Source organism: Euleptes europaea, chromosome 3 (assembly GCF_029931775.1).
Source record: "Euleptes europaea isolate rEulEur1 chromosome 3, rEulEur1.hap1, whole genome shotgun sequence".
Taxonomy (NCBI): Eukaryota; Metazoa; Chordata; class Lepidosauria; order Squamata; family Sphaerodactylidae; genus Euleptes; species Euleptes europaea.
The window spans coordinates 1286587-1309091 of record NC_079314.1 but is presented as its reverse complement, the minus strand read 5'-3'; the positions used below and the strand labels follow the sequence as shown (position 1 = coordinate 1309091).

The following is a 22505-nucleotide window of genomic DNA, read 5'->3' as shown; positions in this document are numbered from 1 at the left end:
GCGGTCGAGCGAAGCGTCGCTCCAAGACGAAAAGCACCCCCAGCTCTGCTTGCCGGAGAGGTGACGACGGACCCTTCACCAGCGGACCCGTCGGGGTCCAGGATTACAATTACTAGCCCTGGAGAGATCAGCTTCGCTTCCTCCGAGGAGGGTGACCACTGGAACTCCCCTGCCCTTTATCTGGAGTCTCCCCTCGAACCGCCAAAAAACGGACTGGGTCTGCGGTAGAGGGGGCAATACCGCAGACCCCCGCAGGAGTTCCTGCGAAGCCCGGGGCAAGACCCGAAGCCCCCTTCATGGTGAGTGAAGTGGAAGAGACTGTATATGTAGATGTCATATTACAACATTATAGAAAGGGTCCTCAATTACAAGTGAAAGCCTTAATTGACTCTGGATGTGTCCGCTCGTTAATAAACGAAACCACTGTTAAGGCGCTCCAGGTGAAGTCAGTCCCTCTGCCTGCTCCGGTCCAGTTCGCCCAGATGGACGGCAGTGATTTCAAGGGGGGCCCGGTAGATCATCGCACTGGGAACAAATCAACCTTACTATTGTGGCTGTTAGATATGCGGTGGTGTTGGGAGCAAATTGGCTCAAAGGACACAGTCCCGCCATAGACTGGGACACTGGAACTTTAACATTCAATAGCCCGTTGTGTGAATTACACTGACATGACATGGCCGTTAAAACCGCAGTCACGCCAACCCCTGCTCTTGCCTGTGACCCCTCCAGTCTGACCCACTTGCCACCCGACTATCAGGACTTTGCGGATGTATTCAGTGTGCAGGAGTTTGATGTTTTACCTCCCCACCACAGGACTGATTGTGCTATTGAGGTGGTGGGGGATGAAAAACTGTCAAAAAGTAAGATTTACCCAATGAGCCCTACAGAACGAACAGTGCTCCGCAGGTTTTTAGACAAAAACTTGGCTCGCGGTTTCATCCGACCGTCCACCACATCCTGTTCGGCACCAGCCTTTTTCGTGCAAAAAACCCCGGGGGATTTGCGTTTGTGTATTGACTTCCGGAAACTCAATGCTGTTACTCAAACTCCCCCTCATTTCTGATCTCTTGGGACAATTGAAGGAAGGACACATTTTCACTAAGTTGGATTTAGTCGAAGCTTATTACAGAGTCAGAATTCGGGAGGGGGATGAATCTCTGACAGCTTTCTCCAGTTGCTTTTACATGTTGGAATTTATGGTGATGCCGTTTGGATTAAAAGGGCCCCCGGGGGTCTTCATGCAACTCATTAATGAGATCCTCCATGACCTGCTGTTCAGAGGAGTGGTAGTTTATTTGGATGGCATTCTTATTTACTCCAAAACCATGGAGGAACATGTTGCTTTGGTCAGAGAGGTATTGCAATGTCTTAGAGATCATCAGCTCTATGCCAAACTTTCTAAGTGCGAGTTTCACAAGAAGCAATTAACCTTCCTAGGATAGGTCGTCTCGCACCAAGGACTGACTATGGATCCAGAAAAGGTGCGAGCTGTGCTCAGTTGGGAACCACCCTCTACTCACAAACAAGTCCAAAGATTCCTTGGGTTTGCAAATTTTTTACTGGGCGTTCCTCATTTCGCTCAGATTGCTCTGCCCATCACGAATCTCCTTAAAACTAAGGGGAAGGGGGATTCGGCCACTTTACCCAACGCCCGGGTGGAGTGGACCCCCCAGTGTCAAGCCGCCTTCGATAGTCTAAAGCAGCTCTTTACGTCCGAGCCGGTCTTGCAACATCCCGACTGCACTCAGCCGTTTATAGTTCAGGTAGATGCTTCCGACGTAGCGATGGGGGGTGCACTTCTGCAATGGCGGGAGGTGGACACCTGTGTCCGTGCGCTTATTTTTCCAAAATGTTTACCCAATCCGAACTCAATTGGGCTATTTGGGAAAAGGAAGCCGCCGCTGTAAAACATGCCTTGACAGTGTGGAGACAGTTTTTGGAGGGTTCCACGGTGCCTTTTGAAGTGTGGTCCGATCACAAAAATCTGGTCGCCCTAACAGAGACCCGCAAACTGTCCGCAAAACAAGTGCGTTGGGCAGATTTCTTTGCCCAATTCCGATTCATCCTGAAGCATGTACCAGGGAAGCAAAATCTACTGGCTGATGCCCTATCTAGACTTCCCCAAGGGAAAACCGCCCGGACTTTTGCAACCATTAGAGACCCCCTCTAAGCCTTGGGAAGTAATTGCAATGGACTTCATGATGGATCTACCCTCTAGTGGGCGAAAGACTGTACTTTGGGTGATTACTAATCTGTTTTCAAAACAGGTGCATCTTGTGCCTTGTGCAGGTATCCCTTCTGCCCCAAAATTGGCCCGCCTCTTTGTGTCACGTCTTCCGTCTCCATTCCTTCCAGCGCAAAGTGGTGATGGACAGGGGTTCAAACTTTCTGGCCAAATTCTGGAAAGCTTTCCTCAAACTGGTTGGAGTGGAACAGGGACTATCTAGTGCCTTCCATCCCCAAACGGATGGTCAAACCGAACTGGTAAACACGGTCTTGGAATGTTATTTGCGCTGTTATGTCAATTACCATCAGGATGACTGGGTAAACCTGTTGCCTTTTGCCGAGTATGCTTACAATAATGCGGTTCACCAATCCACAGGGTTCAGCCCATTTCAGATTATTCATGGTAAAGAGTTTAATCCTGTGGGCCATGTTGATGTTTCTGAGGAGGAGTAGGGAGCTGATGTGGCTGAATGGGTGCGTTCCATTCAAACAACCTGGCCATGGCTGGTTAAAAATCTGGAGCGACCCAAACGAAAGTACAAAGCTCAGGCTGACAAACATCGCTCACCCGGTAAGGAATACAGGGTGGGGGATCTCGTCTATCTGTCCACCAAAAACTTACGATCCACCCACCCGTGTGATAAACTCAGTGCCAAGTACGTGGGTCCATTCCCCGTTCCCCGGCTTATTAATCCAGTAACTGTAGAACTCTCCTTGCCCAAGTCTTTATGGAGAATTCATCCTGTGTTCCATATCAGTCTCTTAAAACTGTACGTTCCTTCCCAAAAATGGCATCCTGAACCACAACCTGAAGTGCCTGAAATGGTGGTGGTGGGGGGAGAACATTTTGAAGTGGCTAAGATACTGGATTCCCGCTTTCGCTACGGTGCCCTTCAATACCTGGTTAGCTGGAAACATTTTGGTCCCGCCCAAGATGAATGGGTGCGTGCCCGTGACGTCTCTGCCCCCCGCCTGGTGCAAGAATTCCATTCCGCCTACCCTCACAAACCCTCAGTGGAAGGGTGAAGGGGGGGTCTTTAGGGGGGCTGAATGTCAGGAACAGGCCATGAAGACAGTTCATGGTTGTGCTCCCAGGTGCTGTTTTGCAGTTCTCTCCAAGGCCAGTCCGTGCCCCATGTTTAGACTTCATAGAGTCCTTCATAGATTCCTTTAGTGTGGGAATGGCTTAGTACTCCTTCCTGCCTCGGGGAGGGGGGGGTTGCCTGGGTTACTGGTTATCTCCTTTTGCTTTTCCATATATGCCATGTGCCTTGCCTTAGCCCCTTACTAGTGTCATTCTGAATATGGCTTCTGTAACCTGTTGAGTCTAATCAATAAAACTGCTTTCGTGGACTTGCCGTCTGCTGGAATCTGTTTATGGGTTTGCCGCAGGGCTAGAGCTCACAGATTGCTCTAGTAGTGACTGAGGATTGGGGGGAAAATCAGGGTATGCAATATTCTGAAACATATGGAAATGGGATCTTACCATAGGCCAAATTCCAAACTAGGTAAACTACCTTAACCAGATGGAAAATGATAATAGAGAAACAAAAACGTAAGACCAATAAGTTCCCCATCATTTTGGTCGAAAGATAATGACCTGAACGCCACCTTTGAGGGTAGGAGAAAAAAATAGGTCAGACATTGCCATTGGACCAAATGTTTATGCATAAGTGGCAACAATACTATATAAACTCCAACAAGAATAAGGGGCATTAGCACAGGAAAAAAAATAGGCCAATCAAGGCCCTCAAAAACCGTGGTGAAAATATTGAGTAAGAATTAATCAGAGCATGGAGGACCAAGATGATCGCCAGATGATGCTTGATGGAATAACGATCAGATAGTTTCAAGTATGACTAATGACACACCTCACATAATGGTGACGTATGAGGTTGGAGGCTGTCTGACCCTGTTCATTTGAAAACCAAACCCACTTGGCAGCATAAGACTGTCATGTGGAAGGTATACACAGTACTATCAACAACTTGTATCACTCTAGCTAGGTCCCATCCAATGGTTGGGATAACCACGCCACTTGTCGTAGTGAAAGGACATCGTGGCAAGAGTGGAAAAAGCTAAAAACATTGTGGTCAACAGGGAGCTATGAGCATTTCTGTTGTCTTGATCCTGTGTAGTCAGGGAAACAAAAAAGGGCATACTTGATAGAGCATGACCAGCACTGGAAACCATCCACGATGGCTCCATGGCAGCCAATGGCCTTGAGCAATATAGGGACATATTGCATCAACACTTGTGAAAATAGGAACCTACAAGAGCAAACTCCATTATCTAAAGAACAAAGGAGAAACGTAGATAGAGGAACTACTTGAGGGCTGACAAAACTGTTTGTTTGGGAAAATCCATAATAGTAGACTATGTCCACCACCTGAATGGCCTAGAAGGAAATGTTCTGACTTCCCATAATGTGAGTTTATGAGGGGAAATAATTAGGTAGACCTCTTTAAACAAATGCTGTGAGAACCTCAGTACTGAAGGGATTAAGCACAGCTCTGGATATAGGAAGACTATAGCCTTGAGGCATTATCAGTAGAACACTCGCCCTGTCAGACAGAATCTGCCTCACTAGTCTGGGAAGGCGTAGGAGACTAAGGGATATGTGATCATCCCAACCTAGGGAACAAGACTGCAAATATCCCATGTGCGGAACTAGCACACCATTTCTTATAAATGTTCTCTTGAAACCCCTATTATGTAATTTGACTACCAGGGGTCTATCAGCCTTAGCGTAAAGATGGACAATACAGGCAAAGGGATCTTTCCCCAGTCTCCAAGATTCCTCTTGGGAACACATCTACAATTGCAGAAAAAACCTGCAAGGAATAGCAAAACCAAGACATGTCGGGAGCAGGAGGCTACAGATGGAGAAACCTCCAAGTTGGTAAAATGAATTCCCCATAGCCAACAACCCAATTACAGCTCCACAGCACCACCTGCTGATGGCAAGGAAGTAGGTGCAAGAGGCCTGCACTTGTAAACACACTAGGGCCAATTAGAATAGTAGTATATTACACTAAAAATAGTGAATCGCACATCCAAATCATAAAACAAGTTCCATACAACTTGTGGATAGAGGTACATATAATCATATTTCCATCCAGGGCTACAAACCAAAAAAGCCCCCCCAAACAACAGAGGAAGGACATCTGAAAAAGGGGACATCCTAAATTTGGGCACCATAGATCCTCATCAAGGAGTCCGAGTTCCATTCAGGGTCTCTTACCAGCATTCACCATATCAAGGCCAATATTCAGACCGACAGTGGAGTAAAATTGTCCACTCCCAGATAAGGGGAAGCCATAAGAGGGGGTTATTTGCATCGCAGCATAGAGACCTCAGCTGCAATGAACTCAATATGGAAAGAACCAGATGCGTAGGATGGTGAAGACCATCATTCAGCACACAGCACCAACATAATCATACAATATCCTGTAGTGATGCTACCCTTGGTTGGCCACTGTGTGAACAGACTGCTGGACTTGACGGGCCCCAGTCTGATCCAGCATGGCTCCTCCAGTGTTCTTACCCATTTGTCCCTGGGAACTCAAAACCCTTTGTGAGGTGGAGAAGTCTCCCTGATGCTGGGTAAACATAATGTGTACATATTAGAAGTGTACATAAGTTGATTAGGGTAATTACAGCCCTATCACTGAAAGTGCCCTGGCCATAATGGATACTTCTGGCCAGTGTCAAAGGGGCAGCCACTGCAACCTTAGCGAAAAAATGGGACCCTGATCCATATTGAAATAGGAGTGTCCCAGTAACGACGAGGTAAGGGAAACTGTAAGAGGAATCCAGTATCCTCGTCTTAACTTTATACAGAATGTCAAACTTCTAGGTGAAAACTTGGCTATAAAAGGAATTAAGCCAAATGTATTCCAAATCGATGTCACATAACACAACCCTATTGGGTCTGACCTAGGAACTAAGGGTGTGTAGCAAATCCTCCAGCCTATGCCATCCAGATTAATAGCTCTGAATGGAGCTGAAGGACCCCGTGAGAGACAGGCAGGAACTCTGATGGGATCTATCAAATCGGGCTGCACATGAGATGTGGCCCATAAGACCTCCCTCCTTGACGTCGAGGGGGGGGGAACAAGTGTCAATGCACCAACAGAGGTGCAATAATTCCAGAGCAGATGGCTCTGGGGACATAAAGGGAGGGGAGCGGAACACGGCTAAGAAGCCTTCCCCATTTGTTGGACGTAGTTTCAGCCCAAGCCCGATTCCTGCTTACCACATGGTGACAACAATGCTCAACATCGAGGGAAGTGGGGGGGGGGGCAGCGCCAAGCCCTCTTCTTCGAGTCCGTAACAGACCCAGCCTCTGCAGCGAGATCTACGATCAGCATGGAGGCGAACCAATTATTCTCGGCATTGAAGAGGAACTGGCGTACACCATTGATGAGAACCATGAAGCTGCCGTGCTGGGGCATTGGTGAGCTGACGTGGAGAGGTTTTCCACCCGGAGGAAGGGTATACGCTCCTGTCTCCTTGGAGCCTCAACCTCGAAACCTTCCTCCTCCTCAAAACCTCCTTCATGGGGGAGTGATCCCCTAATGCCGTAGAGCAGCAGGATGTCCTCGGAGTATATGACTGCGAGGTTTCATCCATGCGCCTTATGGAGGACGGAGCCCCTAGTGCAACAGCAAGGGTAGATGCTCTCATCTTCTTTAAGTCTTTCGACCTCGAGAGCTCTTCCCTGCACATCATGGGGGACTGATCCCCTAGTGCTGTAGAATAGCAGGATGCCCTCGGAGTATATGACTGCGAGGTCTCATCCATGCGCGTCATAGTAGACGCTCTCATCCTCTTGAAGTCTCTCGACCTCCTCTCTGCACATCATGAGGAACTGATCCCCTAGTACCATAGAGTAGCAGGATGTCCTCGGAGTATATGAACTGCGAGGTCTCATCCATGTTTGTTATGGGGGACAGAGCCCCTAGTGTGACCATAAAACGGCTGTCTATGCAGCCTTTAAATGTAGGGGTCTCATCGACTTCGAGGTCTTGTCATGCACGTCCCAGCATATCCAGGCTTCATTGCAGCCTTTCGGCTTTGAGACCTCTTTGCATTAGCAAAGCTGGAGCTCCTCACAGACATCCGAACTGGAGACCACAAGCCACAGCACTGATGACATCAGAGTAGGCGGGGGACTCCAAAGTGGACTCCTTACGAGGAGACCAACAGCTGTCAGCATTTCTCTCACAACACAGCCTGAATGACTTGTTAAGAACGTGAGGATTACAAGATGAAATATATCTCTGAAAAAGAACACACTATTATTTCGTGGCATATTCATTCTGCATTTGGTACATTTGTTAAACAAAGCCATATTGACAGATAAAGAAGTCAAATCCTGAGGAGAACATTTTTTCTGAAGCACAGAAAGTACATGAATCTTTCCAACAGAACAACAATTATTATATTGTGCCATACTAATTCTACATTTCATAGTTCATTTGTTAAATAAAGCCATATTGGCAATAAAAGAAATCAATTCTGAAGAGAAACTTTCCTGAGTAAAGAAGAGACACAAATCTCTTCCACAGAACCAAAAACCATAATTTTGAAGTCGGTTCCAGGTAGCCGGCTCAAGGTTGACTCAGCCTTCCATCCTTCCGAGGTCGGTAAAATGAGTACCCAGCTCGCTGGGGGTAAAGGGAAGATGACTGGGGAAGGCACTGGAAAACCACCCCGCAAACAAAGTCTGCCTAGAAAACGTCGGGATGTGACATCGCCCCATGGGTCAGGAATGGCCTGGTGCTTGCACAGGGGACCTTTACCTTTTTACTCATTCTAAAATTGGCACATTTGTTTAAATAAAACCATACTGGCAAAAAAGAAATAAAATCTTGAAGAAAATACTTATCTGAAGTACGTAACAGAAAAGACGCTCTGAAACAAAGTTAGTCCTCTCTCCACGGCGGCGAAGGGAGAACTGAGGGGAGGAGCGCTCCCTCCCCCTCCCCCTCCGTCATGTGATCGTTTGGGCGGGAAACCGCCTTGCTCTGGTGCCTGGACGGAGGGGAGGGGGAGCGCTCCTGGCGCCCGGAAGCTTTTGGAAGCTTAGAAGTCTGATCTCCGCGGCCGGCCTGCTCCTGCGCAGTCCCATGCGTGCCTGCACAGAAGCCACGAAGATGAACTGGTAGTCATGGAATGGGGAGCCAGGGAGCGGCATGGCATGGCATCTTTCCCTTCCATTGCTTAGCAAAGGCAGGATAAATTAGGCCAGGGGTCCCCAACCTTTTTGAGCCTGCGGGCATATTTGGAATTCTGCCATGCCATGGTGGAAGCAGCACGAAAATGGCTGCTGCAGGAGGCAGAGCCAGCTATGAAATGATGGCCATGGCTTAGCTTCAGTCACACAGTACAGATCTTTGTGCTGTTGTGGCAGCTGCTGCCAAAGCAATATTTTTAAAAATCTGCTCAGCCAATCAAATCTCCAGTAGTCAATCAGAAGTCTTGATGGGCAAAAGCCCTACTTGGCCCTGCCCACTTCCTAAAAACACTTCGTGGGTGCGAGAAAAGGTGTTGGCGGGCACCATGGCGCCCTCGGGCACCACATTGGGGACCCCTGAATTAGGCAAACTAAATTAAAGCATACACACACAGACACAAATTAAAGCATACACACATATATGAATACAGTCATACAAAATATGAATATTTTGCCCCTTCCCTACTGGAAGCAAAATAAATTGTGCTAAAGAATGGAAATTACTTAATGTGTCCTGTTGATATATATTTTTGAGGGTCAGAACATGCAACTCAGAATATAAACAATTAATGCCCAGACTGAATTGCTGTAAGGTCACATCTACACTACAGTTATGTATCAGTTCAAGTGCCGTGGCTGTTTAAATTTGTCATGTGGATACGCCCTGTGGCCAGAAAAATCAATCAATCAATCTGGGCTGCCTGCAATCTTCTCTCTTGCCACAAGAGGCCGCTGTGCTCAGCCTGTCTGCCGTCTCCCTTCCTCAAATGCACATCTCTGATGCACAAAACAATGTTTGGATTTGAACTTTTATCTGGTTAATATTGGTATGCACACCTTGAATAGAAGGCTAACACAACTCAGAAACAGAACAAATAGTATGTATTCCACAGCAGTGTTGCTCTTTAATTTTATAGAAGATATTGAGCATGGAGCCAAATTGGAATACATCCCTACACACATACCCGGGTCATTATAATTCTGCTATAATATTGTTATATATGTTGTATTATGTATATGTGTGCATTATAAATGATTGTATTAGACCACTGATGAAGGCCAGAGGGCCGAAATGTGTTTGGATTGTGTTTTCAGTTAATCAACCTGTGGCAGTTGCCATTTGTGCTTTCTTTTAATATTATTTTGTATTGTTTTTAATATAGACATTAGTGCCTTAAAATAAACAATGTCTATACTTGAGTCTTTTCGCACCCAACCTTTGGGTACCCAGCTTTGGTTTTTAGGTGGGGTCTTTCCTTCCCCCTTTTATTTTCCATCCCCTTTGGTTGACATCTGCCTGCTAGTGGGGCAAAGACCTTTTTTTCTGTTTAATTTGAACACCAAGATTCGAGTCCAGGGGCACTTTAGAGACCAACAAGATTGGGGGGGGGGAATAAGCTTTTGGGGGTCAAAGCTCCCTTCATTGGGTATGTGACAAAAGGGAGCTTTGACTCTCAAAAACTCATACCCCCCAAAAATCTAGCTGGTCTCTAAGGTTCTGCTGGACTCGAATCTAGCTGTTCTACTGCAGACCCACATGGCTCACCTCTGAAACTTTGTTTTGTTCGGCGTTTCCGCTGTGATCTGTCCTTCCTTTGTGATTTTTTCATTGTTATTTTTATGTCTTTGCATGTACTATAGCTCTAATGTTAATTGTTTTAATAATGTGATTTTTGTTGGTTTAAATGGTTTTTAAGATGTGATTTTATTACCTACACTTTGTTAGCCGCCTTGGTGGCCCTTATGAAAGGCAGGGTATAAATTTTGTCAAATGAAAAATTAAATAATTACTGGCCATCTCAAGTTGGCAACACCCGTCACTTCCCCTTGCTTAACCCTTGGCCTCTGACCTTTGGCCCGGTGGTCCTCTTCTTTCGGGCACTTGCTTCCCTCCCACCATTTGCGTTTCAGGATCTCCAAGCGGTTGTTCTCCTGAAGCTGCAGAATGGCGAGGGTGATCTCGTCCCGGAATGGGGAACCTACAGGAAGGCAAGAGAGCAAAGGCAACGTCTGTAGAAGAGAGAGAAGCCATCCCGCTTCGGGCAACCAAGCAAACAGGCTTCCAAGGAGACAGAGACATCAACAAGCGAGAGAAAACTTTCAGCAGCTCAGCTGCTAAATTAAACGGAACTCTTCGCAACAGCGGAGCTCCTCCGCAAAACATAAACTCTTGGCCAGGGGTCCCCAACTTTTTGAGCCTGTGAGCACATTAGCAATTCTTATAAGGCAACAAAATGGCTGCTGCAGGAGAGGGAGTCGGCCACAAAATGATTTTACCGTAGCTTAATTTCAGTAACACAGTGCAGAACCTTGTGTTGTGGTGGCAGCTGCTGCCAAAGCAACTTTAAAAAAAATCTGCACAGACAATCAAATCTCCAACAGTCAATCAGAAGCTGTGCTGGGCAAAAGCCCCACCTGACCCCACACATTTCCTAAAAACACTTGGTGGGCACCAGAAAAGGTGTCAGTGGGCACCATGGCGCCCATGGGCACCACGTGGAACCCCCTTCTCTTGGCAATAGCAGAGGCTCCTCTGCAAAATGTAAACTCTCAGGAGGGTCTCTCTTTCAGGCAGCCCATTTCTGAAGGGGGGGGAGATGCTCAGCCGGGAGTGGTGCAGCCATGGTGCCTCCACAGAGGCTTCCTGGCCACCGCGGAGGAAATAAAACAATTTAAAATGTAAAATGGGGGAAATACTCCCATAGAAAACAGCGAGGCTATGACACCAAAAAAGGTGGCGTAGCAATGCTGCAACTCGAGGGTGGCGTTCCCAGGGCAAAAGGGGTTAGGATGCTGCCTAAAGGCAGCTCCACCCCCTGGAACCCCCCCCCCCTTTGCCGGTGCGGGCTCACCTTCTGGGATTTCTCTCCTGGCATGGCTGCGCCACCGATGGAGCCCCACAAAGCAGCATGGCTTACCAGCGCCAGCATGTGGGCCACCCAGGACGGCATAAGTGCCCATTATTCTGGGATAAATGGGTCCATACGCCAGCACAGGGTCACGCCGGCTCTTATGCCAATTTGCCCTCACCCCCTTCAGTATTGCACTCTTAGTATCTACTTCCTGGAAATTTTGCTATTTTCCTTCTTGTCCAAGAGCAAGGGACCTGCATGGAGCAATTCCAAAATGAAAGCTCGAGATTGATGAAATCAGGGTCACAAGATGTTCTGAAAGAGAGACTGGGTCCACCTATGTGTTTATTCCTAAGCCTATGTGCAGGAGTAGGCATGTCCATGAGAAACCAAGAGAGTGTCCTCCCTGTAGGTATGTTTTCGGCTCTGGCCCGCCAGCCAATTTTATACAGGCAATTTGGCCTATAATGGGGATCCCCCATGTCCAGATCAGGGGTCTCAAGGCTCCAAACACCGCCTGGCAACCTAACAACCAGACAGCCAACCGTTGTTCGCCTCTCCTTACTTCCACTACTAGCCCAGTCCCATCCTAAGCCTGTAATTTATTTAGATACTTACACACCGCTTTGCTCACCAGTGAGATTCCAAAGCAGCTTACCACATCTTTCTCTCCTCCTCCAAAGTCCTTGACCCAATCTCAGGAGGGCCCCTTTCCCAGTACACCCACAATTTCCAGCCTACAAACATCTGGGACATTTTTGCTCTTAACCCTTTCCTGTGATTTTTCCATCTCTGCACCTACATTGCGAAACAGGGCTGCCTGAGACCACGCTTAAGGCGTCTGTTCGTCTTTCCAGAGGCAACCAGCCTCCTGCCGGCTGTTGTCCTTTGCAGCCTGATAACTGGGGTTTTAACTGTTTCAGTAACAGTCAATCAGTTAACCTACAGCTCTAGATGCAGAATTTGTTGCGTGCTATTTATTCTTGACGTCTCTCAAGTGTGGTCTGTTGGACCCATCACCTTGGTTGTAAACTGCCTTGGTCTGAAATGGGATGGAGGGGTGGACAGCCAGCATGGCACAATGATTAGAAAGCTGGACTAGGATCTGGGAGAGCCACGTTCAAATCCTTGGAAGCTCGCTAGGTGACCTTGGGCCAGTCACACACTCTCAGCCTAACCTACCTCACAGGGTTGGTCATGCAGAAGAAATGGAGGAGGGAAAAAACAATGTTGTAAGCTACTTAAATCTATCAACCAAATCCTTGTTGAGAGGATAAAATGGAGGAAAGGAGAACAATATATGCCGTTTTGGGTCCCCATCGGGGAGAAAGGCAGGGTGTAAATAAAAAGTATATAAATAAATAAATAAACAAACAAACGCCAACTCCCAGTACACTCGAATTACATACCTGCAAATAGGCCCTAGCATTTATTTGTTCCCTTCCTTTGCATACAGTACCAAGCATTTTTAGGTATTATAAATGACAAGTGGGGGCACGAAACTCACAATGGGGCGACCCATCCCCCCCATTACCGAGCCTGGTAAGGGCCCCTGGAGCTTCACCGGGGGGGGGGAGATATGGGACCCCCCTTGTGAGTTTTGGGGGGGGGGCACTTGTCACCTAAAAATACCTAAAAATGCTTGGTACTGTACGCAAAGGAAGGGAACAGATAAAGTCGCTGCCATGGCTGGCCCTGGAGCAGCTCCCCACATCTGCTGCCACTGCGGCCAGACCTGCAGGAGCTCCCAATTTCCCCCGATGAAGATAAGTGGGTTGTCTGTGCTTGTGCAGACAACACTTTTTTAATTGGGGGGGATTTAAAAAAAACCCAATGTATTTTTTTCCCTAACATTGCAAATTTTCTGCAGCCCTGGGAAGCCCCCCAAGTTAGCAAAAAAATCTGTTTAGTGTCAAGTGTGGCCCTGATTTGCAGATTTAGGTATCGGCAGATGAGGGCCATGTGTCGCTATTAGACACATAGATAATAAATAAATAGCATTGCCCGTACTTCGATGTGCCCTGTGCTTGTCAATCAGCCACTTCAGCTCCACCCCTTTAGCTCTTTACACCATCCTCCTCCCAGCCCCCACCCTGGGCCCCAATCCACCCCACCTTCTGCCACTCACCCAGTGGCATGCCGATGCCATAGCCCTTGGTGTCCAGCAGCCCTCCAATCTGTGTGAGGTTGCAATTGAGCCTCCGGTGATACTCGTTCATGGTGCTCTCGAGTAGAAAGGCATATTTTGAATTCAGCACCCGGGCAATCCCTTCTTCTGTGCTCTTTACGAAGACACTAGGTTGCTTCGATTGCATGTAATTCCACATCCGCTGGTACGTCTGATACCGGGAGTTCTAATGGGGAGAGGCAGGCAGAGAGTGAAGGAGGATGGGATGCGAAGGGGGGAAAGGAGGGCAGGACGCACTTGGGATTCACACCTTTGGAGGGAGGTTTGTTTTTTCAGTTTCTTGCTAGCCAAATGACATGAGTACCAATAATTTTTATATGTGTGGGAGGAAGACATATATGTTGCACAGTGATACACTGTGTCCACACATGGGCTCTGTGCTCATGGAGTCCAGACAGTGAGCAAATGTGCCTTAATGTAATCTATTTTATTTCTACCCAAGAGTCAACAGTAGCCATTTATGTTTACACAAGATGGAGAACACCCAATGGGCTAAGGAAGGGGTCCCCAATCTTTTTGAGCCTGCGGGCACATTTGCAATTGTGATATGGCACAGTGGGTACAGCAACAAAATGGCTGCCACAAAATGGCTGCTGCAGGAGGTGGAGCCAGCCACAAAAAGATTACCTCTGCTTAACTTCAGTAACACAGTGCAGATCCTTGGATGGTGTTGGCAGCTGCTGCCAAAGAAATATAGATTTTTTACTATCTGGCCCTGCCTACAAACACTTGGCGGGTGCCAGAAAAGGTGTCCTGGATGGCCCAGGCTAGCCTGATCTCGTCAGATCTCAGAAGCTAAGCAGGGTCAGCCCTGGTTAGTATTTGGATGGGAGACCACCAAGGAAGTCCAGGGTTGCTATACAGAGGAAGGCACTGGCAAACCACCTCTGTTAGTCTCTTGCCTTGAAAACCCCATAAGGGGTCGCCATAAGTCGGCTGCGACTTGACGGCACTTCACACACACACATGTGCCCATGGCACCCACAGACACCACAATGGGGACCCCTGGGCAAAGGGCTGAACCTGAACCTGGCAACCCCAGTGCATTTGTTGCCGGTCAGCATTTGCCTCTTTTCAACTGTGCCCCAGATTACTATGGTGTTTCCACACTGTGAAGGGCTTGTGCGCTTTTGCTGTTGCATCTGCGAATAAAGAACAGGAGCAACAAGCCTTCCACATGACAGGTTTCTCTGTAATTTCCTTGCCCCAATCCTCCAGCAGCGGCCGCCCCCCCTCCCATGGGGCTTTTGCAATTTTAAAAAAGCCACAAAAATATTGTTGTATTGATACAGCATTGTAAAAATACGTGTTACAGGGTCTGTGAATTCCCAGCTTTCATTTTTTTTTAAAAGCAAGTCTCTATCTCCTTCCAATGCAAATATGTAACTTTCCCCTTATATTTCCACAAGGAAAGGATTAGAAAAAAGCTTGAGAACCTGCTACACCCATTGTTACAATGCTATATCAATATAACAATATTCTAGTGCTGATGATTGGGGGGGGAAGCCCCCAGTGGAGGTGCGAGGAAATGGCTGTTGTGAAGTGAGGATCAGGCTTCTCTGTGGCTGAAAAAAATCCAGATGTTCCCACTCACACAGCAGCCATCCAGGCTTTACTGTGATCTCTCCTAAAACATGAGAGCAAAGGTTTGAGAAAGATCAGAGAAAAGCTGTGAGCAACCCAGGAGGTGCACAAATGCATCACAGTGATGTGGGGGAAAATGCTTCCCAAAAGCATTGAACCCAGGGCAGATAATCCATGAGGAAATGGCTTGTGAGGTTACTTCCCCCCCCCCATGGAAGTTATTGAGAACGGAGCTGGCCCTTATTTGCATATCCCCACCCAGTCTTCTGTTTCTTGGTGTGAAGCCAGCAGTGTGACACAACCCTGTGAACTCATTACAATAATATCCCTGCATCTACATGTGGGGCCACAGAGAATCCTAGGAGAAGGGGGAATAAATGAGTTTAAAATCCAGGGCAGGGTAGAAGGAATAACTTCTTCATCTCCTAGCCCTGGACTTCAGCAGTCTAGCACAACAGTTCTGTTGTTCTAACACTTTTGTGTAAAGTGCCGTCAAGGCGCAGCCGACATATGGTGACTCCTTAGGGTTTTTAGAGAGCCAGCGTAGCATAGTGGTTAACAGCGGCAGACTCTAATCTAGAGAACTGGGTTTGATTTCCCACTCCTCCACATGAGCGGCGGACTATAATTTCGTAAACCATGTTGGTTTCCCCACTCCTACACATGAAGCCAGCTGGGTGACCTTGGGCTAGTCACAGTTCTCTCCAGACTCTCTCAGCCCCACCTACCTCACAAGGTGTCTGTGGGGAGAGGAAGGGAAGGAGATTGTAAACTGGTTTGGTTCTCCTTCAAAAGTAGAGCAAGTCAGCATGTAAAAACCAACTCTTCTTCTTTTTAAAGCAGGCGGTTTGCCATTGTCTGCATAGCAACCCTGGACTTCCTTGGTGGTCTCCCAACCAAGCACTATCCAGGGTCAACCCTGCTTAGCTCCTGAGATCTGACAAGATCAGATTATTCTTGGCCATTCAGGTCAGGGCTGTTCTAACATGCCAACCGCCATAGTTCTGGTCCAGGATGCAGACCAGGATGCAGCTGATCTCCCCCTGAACTTGAGCCCTAAAGTGCAGGAGGGGGTCACTTTTATCTTTCCTTCCCCATGCTGTCTGGGAGACCGGGGGTGGTGTATAGAGGTTGAAGGATGGTTGCCTCACAGCAGACATTCCCCGGCCCTAATTACACTCCACATGCCGATTATAAGCCACTCCTTCCACAGTTAACAAGTCCTGGGGGGGTGATTAATTAAAATAAGAGAAAGTGCTTTTCCTCCCATCCTAATTAACCCCCTTCACCCAGGACTATTTTAAGTTACAAGGTGGTCAGGGCCCTTAACCATGGCATTGTGGACCTGAGATGGAGGATAAGCATCTTTACAGCATATTGCCCTAGGTCTTAATTCCCTTCCTCCAGGCTGCTATAGCCAGACGATGGCTTGATCACATTCAGTCTTCTTCTCCCCCCCCCCCCACCCCACAGCTGACACTTTTCTGCCCTCCACCTCCTTTGGTTCCTGGGGGCACAGACATTTGTAGGATAAGGTGGCAGCCCCATAATTAATGAACAACCTCACCAGGGAGGTCCGCCCGGCCCCCTCACTTTGTCTTCAGGAGCCAGCTGAAGACGGTTTTTATTGAGGACTGCATTTGATTAAAGGAGTCCTCAATTGTGATTTAAAAAAATGGTTTCATGTATTTTTATGTACTTTATGTTATGTATTTTTATTTATAGTGCAAGCCGCATTGAGCACTGTAAGGAAGAAGGTGGCTAATAAATGTCTTACGTAAATAAAGAAAATAAAAATAAAGGGTAGTTAGCAGGGAAAAGACAGGTACTTGGTTCTCACTGAGCAGTTTTGGGAAATGTGCGGTTCTTTCTTTTAATTTACAAACTAATATTTTTTTCTGCATACAGGTTGAGTATCCCTGCTTATCCCGATCTCCGGACTGACAGGAAAACCAGACTTTTTGAGCCGGCCTGCAGGCGTCATTCCACAGGCCCTCAAGCAGCACGACCGTTCGCTTTCTGATGGTTCAAAGTACACAGACTTATTAAACATATTGTTTAAAATTACATTCAAGCTATATGTATAACGTGTATATAAAACATAAATGAATTTTGTGTTTAGACTTGGGTCCTATCCACAAGATATCTCATTACGCATATGCAAATATTCCAAAATATGAAAAGATCCAAAATACGGACCACTGCTGGCCCTGAGCAGTCTGGATAAGGGATGCTCCACCTGTACACCCAAGTATGCAGGGATTCCGACTTTCTCCGCCAATGGCCCACTTTTCATGGGTAAGCTGTGAGGGTTTTTTTAAGGTTGCAGACTGGCATTTTATTTCTTTAAATTAGAAGTCAAAAGTCTGCCACATCTGAAGGTTGAGGTTGATTCAATCCTGAAAGCCAGTTCGCAATGCAGCTTCAATCTTTACAGTTTATTGCAAGACCCGTGCTTCTTAAGAGGGGATGCTTTGATGGGAGGGGGACTTTGGACCAAGAGGGAAAAGATTTTGGCCCTGAGGATGGCACCGGGGAGGCTTCATGTCAGGAGAAAAGAGCAGGCTTTCCATTCTGCCGTCGGGGCCCGCCACCTTGTTTGTTGATTGATTTCCCTTCATTGACCATCTCTGAGAAGAGCGGGCCCGTTACTGTGGAGACAGGTTGCCAGAGCAACCGAGAGCAGGTTGGAATTGGGAGAGATAAAAAGGTCTGAATAGACTGGTCACTGCCACCTTGGCTACAGTTGCCATGGAAACCTCCATCCCTGACCTCCCCCCCCCCCAACCCGCAGTTGGTCAGACCTGTAAGTCAAGACCCCTCACACATACATTTGATGTTTGGGAAGTGTGAATATTTTCTGAGGAACAGGCCTTCGGGTCAACACAATGCTCAAAAAAGAGGAAAACCCCCAAAGGGACAGGCCCGTGGAAGGGGCTGAGGGGATCGAGACCCAGGGCGAGACATGGGAATGAACGTGCAGGGCAAAGCAGAGAGCTGAATGAAGGTCGCCTCGGCCGTCCACCACATCTCTGGCTTTGTGGAGAGCATTTCAAAAAAAAGGAAATGAAAAACAGCCAAGGGTTAAGGGATTAAGGGCCTCTTTTAGGGTAGCGTCGTTCACAATGGAAAGCAACAGACCCAAAAGAAGGACAAGATTCCTGGGTTGTCGTCCCCCCGCCCCCAGAGCTGCACAAAACAAGAAATGTTGCCTTGTGAAGGAAAATGTGCAATGCCAGATAAGAACATAAGAAAGGCCCTGCTGGATCAGACCAAGGCCCATCAAGTCCAGCAGTCTGTTCACACCGTGGCCAACCAGGTGCCTACAGGAAGCCCTTACAAACAAGACGACTGCAGCAGCACCAACCTGCCTGTGTTCCATGGCATTTAAGATAATAGGCATGCTCCTCTGATCCTGGAGAGGTGTGCATCATGACTAGTATCCATTTTTACTAGTAGCCATGGATAGTCCTCTCCTCCATGAACATGTCCACTCCCCTCTTAAAGCCTTCCAAGTTGGCAGCCAACACCACACCCTGGGGCAGGGAGTTCCACAATTTAACTACGCATTGTGGGAAGAAATACTTCCTTTTATCTGTTTTGAATCTCTTGATCAGAGACCAGATCTCTCTAGTGATCCAGCAATGGCTGGACAAATGCCCCATGGGAGCTAATAGCCAGGTCATTGAGAAGATTGCTTACCCCTCCCTTATCTGCCTCAATCTGAGGTACTTAAGAGTTATACTGCCTCTATATCTGGAGGTTCCATTTTTAGCTACAATGACTAACAATAATGAGCAGTCTTTTAAAAAGAACTTCTCATTTGTGATTTCAGATATTCTTACAACAGACCGATCATTATTGTTATCTTCTCACCACAGGGGGAGGTGAGAGAAACGTGACTAATTGAAGCCTTGTGGTTTTGGAGGTGAGATTTGGAAGAGAGGCCTGCTTCTTGGACTCCAACACCAAACTAAATTTATGGAATCCGCAGCTACAGGGCATTGCAATAGTTTTTAAAAAGGAAATTAGATGCAGGGATGACGAATAAGTCCCTCAATGAAAGTTAGCTGTGGTGGCTGAATGGAGCCTCCCGTTTCAAAGGCTGTCTACTTCTGATTACCAGTTGCTTGAAGGATGCCCACAGCAGAGGAAGGATATTGTTTTAATGCCCTGCTGGTAGGATGCCCAGGATCATCTGACTGGCGGTAGTTGGAGATGAGATTCTAGGGATTAATCTAATCCAGCAAGGATCTCCCTAGGGATCAGGGATCACACCCCTTAACAATCAACAGACCTTTTTATCCTCTTAAAATTTTTCTAGTGCCTGTGGATCTTTCTTGGGATGGAGAACAATGTAAGCTGCTCTGGGTCTCCACTGGGCAGAAAGGAAGTAAATAAATAAGTACATTTTAAATTCCAAAGGTTTTCCCTCCCCACACATGTATTGCCCAGCCCAGAGGGGGCCAGACGCACGGGCAGCAGCTCGTTTACACCAGAAGGGTCCCTCACATCAGCCCGAGTCCCAACGAGGGGCTTGAATCTCACTTGGAAGAAGGTCATGGTGGAGCCAGCGTGGATCGTGCCATATTCAATGTTGGTTTGGTCAGCCAGGTCGTCGGCTGACTCGATGGGCACCTCCATCCGCTGCACGGTGAGGAAGGCGGCCAGGTTGGCCGTGTAGGAGGAGATGATGATCAGCGTGAATGCCCACCTGTGGGAGCAACAGGAAACCCTTGTTTGCAGACGTAGGTAGGTAGGGAAAGAAGGTGCTGGTTCCCCGCCCCCACCCCCAGGAAAAGTTGGTGTGGCTGTGGATGTAAAGGGCAGCTGTTGCTGAATTGATAACCAGAGAAGCGCCAGGACTCATATTTACCAGCAAGCTCTGCCTCCTCAAACTCAATTACAGAACTTGACTGTGGTGGGACAGTGGTGGGAAGGGCATCCAGCAAATGCTCAGGGGTATTGTGCAGGGGTTGGACTAGATGACCCTGGTGGCCCCTTCCAACTCCATGATTCTATGTATTCCTCTCCACCTATCCTGCCAGTGCAGAGAAAAACATTTCTCACTAACAAAATATACACAAATCTCCAGGATTAAGGACCGCCCCCACACCCCTGATCCACTTCAGAAACTGATTTCAGAGCTTCACACCAAATTAAACCATGAAGCCGCTTCATGCTTTTTCCTGTTTTTGCATTCCTCCCCTTCCGCCAGTGATATGAAATTCCAAGAGGCGAAAGAGTTGATTTCTGAGCATCAGGAGGGCAGCAGAGGCTTCAGGCCTTTTTTTGGTTTCATTCCAAATTTGTGAATGGTGAAACATTCCTCTCCCGAATGGAGAATGGTGAAACATTCCTCCCCCGAATGATTTACAGACTGGCACTATCAGATGGCATATGCATTCACTGTGCCCCTGCCTGGAAAAGGGCATCTTCTCGCCTGCTAGCCAGACACAAATCTTGGACCTTTTCTTGAGACCAGCTGTTTTTTCCAGAGCCCCCGTCCGCCGGATGGACTCTGTCAATAGTGGGTAGCCACCAGCTACTCCGATCTGTTCCCTGGAGGACAGATTTCTTGGAAGACCCATCCATTCTGCTTTAAACACTAGCATGTCTTTGCAACATCTGAAAAATATACGCCAGTGAGAGCTGAGAGCAGACCGACATGGATTTATATTAGGGCTGCTAACCGATTAAAGAACATGTACTTGGTTAATAGCTCAACCTGTAAGCAATTACTCAATGGCTTAATCAAATCAATGGGCATGTTATCAAAACCTATACTTAAGCACCTTTGAGCTATGGGAGCAAGCATAATAACCTACAATTCATAAACCAAAACAATAATTCCTTGTTGGAGGGAAAGAGCATCTTTCATAATTTTATTTTTCTATGACAAGAACCCGAGAGAACCAAAACAGCTTCAACCAAAGGCAAGCAAATGTGCCTGCCATTCACAGTCCCACTGATGAAAACGTGTCTGTGTAAATTAAAATTTGCCCCCAAGGAGGAAGCGTTACTTAATTAGCCAGGCATGCAGGAGGCTGCTGGTTCAATCCTCAGCATCTCCAGTTAAAGAATCTCAAGAAACAAGTGTTGGGAAAGGCCTTTCTCTAACTGAAAACTCAGAGAGTTGCTGCCAGTCCAAGTAGACAATACAGAACTGCCCAGTGGCTCAGGGGCAGAGAATCTGCCTTGCACGCATAGGGCTGTTGAAAAAAAAAATCGGTATAGTTCGGATTCGGCCGAATTCGGCCCATCTGGAATTGGGATATGCCGAAGTCCGAACTCCCTCGCTTCGGGTCCGTGCAATTCGGCGCAATTTGGCTGAATAAAGCCATTAAAAACACAACCGCGCCTTTCCGCAGCTCCGGGGGGGGCATTTTTGGGGGTAGAGGTCCCAAACTTTCAGTGGAGCTTCAAAGGACCCTTCTTGCAAGACCCCCCAAGTTTTGTAAAGATTGGGTCAGGGGGGGCTAAGGTATGGGCCCCGAAAGGGGTCCCCTCCACGCTTAATGTGCATCTCTGAGCAGAGCTTGCCACCTACGCACAAAGCTCCCAGCCCCGACAAACAGCTGAGCTGCGGGAAGCAAGGGCAGGGCAGGTGCGAAGAAGTTTGCAAAGCAACACAACTGCAAAGCACACAACTGCAAAGCAACACAACCATGCAAAGCAACACGTTTGCAACCATGCAAAGCAACACCTGACACCTGGGAGTTTGCAAACCATGGAAAGGGACAGAGGCAGCTAGCTATGAATAATGAGCAGGAGGGGGTGGAATTTCCCCTTTTGCATCGGACTCGAGTCGAGACCAGGCAAATGCATTCTTTAAGTCACCATTTGAAAACCAGTTTTGAGCAAGCATCAAAATAGAGACTCGAGGGGGCACACACACCCCAGGCAGAACAGGCGAGAGCCCCCTTTGACTTCCCCCCCCACAGAAACTGCTCCCTCCCCACACACACACACACTCTGCTTCCCCACACACACACACACAGGAGAAAAATTATAGATTAAAGCCCCCAAAGGGGTCTTACTGTGGCTGTCTTCTGTTCTATCAGGAGGGGCTGGGAGGAATGGGTAATCCAATACGATTCTATTTAAGCACGGGAGGTTTTGCCTTGGATTTGCCGCTCTGGAGATGCATACAGGATCGGGTGATCCATTCATCCCAATAGGGAAAAGGGGAAAGCCCATATCTCGGGACCCCCTGACCCAATGTTTACAAAACTTGGGGGGGGTCTCTTAAGAAGGCTCGTCTGAAGCTATGCTGAATGCTTGGGGGCTGCACCCCCAAAAATGCATCCCCTGCAGCCACTGAAAGAGAAAAGGGGGAGCCCAATTTCTGCCCCCACTGAACTCATCTTTACAAAACTTGGGGGGTCTCTTAAGAAGGCTTGTCTGAAGCTAT

At 47.7% G+C, this 22505-nt stretch overlaps 1 protein-coding gene across 1 annotated transcript in view; it reads right to left on the bottom strand.

Moving 5' to 3' along the window:
- The window catches only part of GRIK5 (glutamate ionotropic receptor kainate type subunit 5), an 89754-nt gene that overhangs the window by 6364 nt on the left and 60885 nt on the right, over positions 1 to 22505 (bottom strand). The window contains exons 16-18 of the mRNA XM_056847513.1: positions 19640 to 19805; positions 13448 to 13673; positions 10318 to 10446 (exon numbers count right to left, since the gene is read on the bottom strand). Of these exons, the coding sequence (XP_056703491.1) occupies positions 10318 to 10446; positions 13448 to 13673; positions 19640 to 19805 (521 nt within the window). The remainder of the gene's footprint in view (positions 1 to 10317; positions 10447 to 13447; positions 13674 to 19639; positions 19806 to 22505) is intronic.